The 2,598-nt window shown below is 49.9% G+C and overlaps 1 protein-coding gene across 1 annotated transcript in view; it reads right to left on the bottom strand.

The window, feature by feature from the left end:
* Positions 1–2,592, bottom strand: part of TGFA (transforming growth factor alpha) — a gene marked incomplete at its 5' end in the record, with an annotated part of 95,020 nt that extends 92,428 nt beyond the window's left edge. Inside the window, one exon of the mRNA XM_006775306.2 lies at positions 2,565–2,592. Coding sequence (XP_006775369.1) covers positions 2,565–2,592 — 28 coding nt within the window. The remainder of the gene's footprint in view (positions 1–2,564) is intronic.
* Positions 2,593–2,598: the final 6 nt, after the last annotated feature.

Here is a 2,598-nt window from a genome sequence, read left to right as displayed (position 1 = left end):
CAATTCCATAACTTCCTCCAGTTGTGTATTGGTATTTCACTGTAAGCAAGAACCCTCCATTCTCTCTTATTTATTTATTTATTTATTTATTTAATAGATTGGTTGCCTCCTACATGCAACCCAGGTATGTGCCCTTGACAGGAATCGAACCTGAGACCCTCTGGTCTGTGGGATTTTCTTTTTTTTTTTTTTTTTTAAGAAATAGAAATAAAAAGGAATCCTCACTGGTGTAAATTATTCCTGCCTTCTTTTTCCTTGACTTTCCCCCCAACTTGTCACATTTTGGAATTGTATGAGCCAGCTTTTACATATTAATCAATCTTTTAGGTTTATACATCATTTCCTTTTTCTTTTTTCTTTTTAAAAAACATATTTTATTGATTTTTTACAGAGAGGAAGGGAGAGGGATAGAGAGTTAGAAACATCGATGAGAAAGAAACATCGATCAGCTGCCTCCTGCACACTCGCCACTGGGAATGTGCCCCCAACCAAGGTACATGCCCTTGACCAGAATCAAACCTGGGACCTTTCAGTCCGAAGGCCAATGCTCTATCCACTGAGCCAAACCGGTTAGGGCACATCGTTTTCTTTTAAAAAAAATCTTTATTGTTCAAAGTATTACAAATGTCTCCCAAACCCCCCCCCCCCATTGACCCCTTCTAGTCATACATCTTTTTCTGAAAGAATGAAACAAAGATCAAGTTGAACTCACTTTGCGCTAGATTACCAAATACTCATCAGTGCAAAAGAGAAGAATTAGATGATGAATGAATGCAGTCTTCATGGGCAATTATACTGTGATGGGGTCGGGGAGACAACTTTCAAAAAGGGTCCTCACATTTGTTTCCCTTTATTATTTCCTGCCCCTAATTTTCACTAAAGAACTTAAGCCCACCTTGAGATCCTAGGAATTCAACAACATTTCACAGCAAGTTCCAGAGTATTTCCCACTCTCCTCAAGGCCAAGTCCCAGACCTGGGAGATGGGCCCACAGAGACCACAGTTAGGTGACTCTTCATAACCACTCTCCTTCCACACTTCAATAATTGGGGACCAACGACTTACCCACGGAGGGCCCTATGTGCTTCACTTTCCTCCTCTATACATGGGGGTGGTAATTCCTTCTTCATTAGGTTGGTGTTAAATTAAATGAGTCGATACATGGCAAGCACTTAGCACAGTGGCTGACACAGAGTAAACGCTCAAGCTCTTATTGTTACTACTAGAATTTGCGGAGAAAATTACAACAGGGAAGCTGCATATAGGAGGCTTCTAGTGTATCGGTAATGTTGTATTGCTTTGAAAACATCTAAAATCAGAACAATAATCAATAAAAAAATAAACAAAAAGGTCTTAGGAAAAGGGGTGTGTAGGGGGAGCGATCCATAAGCATGCCACCTATTGGTGAGTTTCAGGCGAGGACCTCGCTGGGTGCATCCGCTCCACACGGCGCTTAACTCCCTGGGATAATGCGGTTCCTAACCAGCACGGGCAGGATTGCAGAGGGGTCCGCGAACCCCCTGAAACTGTACCCAGAACTGGGAAAGGCTGCGGCTCAGGGCATTTGAGGGGAGGGGTTCCATAGCTTCTCTCAGACTCAGATGTAGCGAGCAACTTGCTTTACAGGGTTAAACTCAGGGGATATTCACGGAACAATTCATCTCACAGAAGCTGCGGCAATAACCAGGACACCTGGGCTGCTGATCTGCTGTCTCCACACGGGACAGACCCGGTTCCCGAGAGCCCGGAGCCCGCCAGCCGGTGCGCGGCGCAGCACCCTCATCCCTTACAGACCGACCTGTGAACGCACCGCTCCGCAGACCTGACCCGGGTTTGTGGGTTTAACTTTCCTTCCCTTCCCCCATCCCTTGTTCCCCTCCGAGAACAAACTCCAAGGAAATAGACAACTCTCAGGGTTTCACTCCTGCCGTGGCTGACTCTTAAACCGCGTCTCCCAGGAAAGTTAATTAAAAAAACAATTAATCCGCACAAATATCCAAAATCTACTCCAAAGCTCAAGAGCTCTGTAAGTCAGAAGAGCGAGGGCACCTCTCGGGACCGTGAACATCTGCTCGGGCTCAGGGAGGGGAAGGGGTCCCAGAGGGAGCAGGCAAGGTAGGCGGGAGGGTCGGGGCTCGCCGCCCTCTGGGAGTCTGCACACCCCGACGCGCAGGGTGAAAAGGGCTTGGAGGCAGCCAGGCAAGCAGGGGGGTGAGGGCAAGTGCACGAACACACGGCGGCGGGTGGAAGTCCCGGCCCGAGCGCACCCCGCTTCCCTCCCCGGGCCGGTGTCCTCGCGCACGGTCCAGGTGGCCACTTCGCGGGGAAAGTCTTGGGTGTTCGACGGCCCCCCTCTTTGGAATGGGCTCCCCCCATCCCCAGGAAGCCCGATGGACTCCCCTTACCTCTCAGCCTCCAACCCTTGAAAAGCACTAACCTGGCTCCACTCTTCTAGGCGGGCAGAGAAAAGCCCTCGGGGGGGAAAAGAAAGGCAGGGGACAGGGGACAGCGGGGTGTCGCCGAAGGGACGCAGGGAGGGGGCGCGCAGCCGGCGGCATACGTACCCAGCGCGAGCAGGGCGAGCTGTCCAGCCGAGGT

The sequence above is a fragment of the Myotis davidii genome, unplaced genomic scaffold (genome assembly GCF_000327345.1).
Source record: "Myotis davidii unplaced genomic scaffold, ASM32734v1 scaffold247, whole genome shotgun sequence".
Lineage (NCBI taxonomy): Eukaryota > Metazoa > Chordata > Mammalia > Chiroptera > Vespertilionidae > Myotis > Myotis davidii.
The sequence above is the reverse complement of the archived record's forward strand: the minus strand, read 5'-3'. Positions and strand labels throughout refer to the sequence as shown.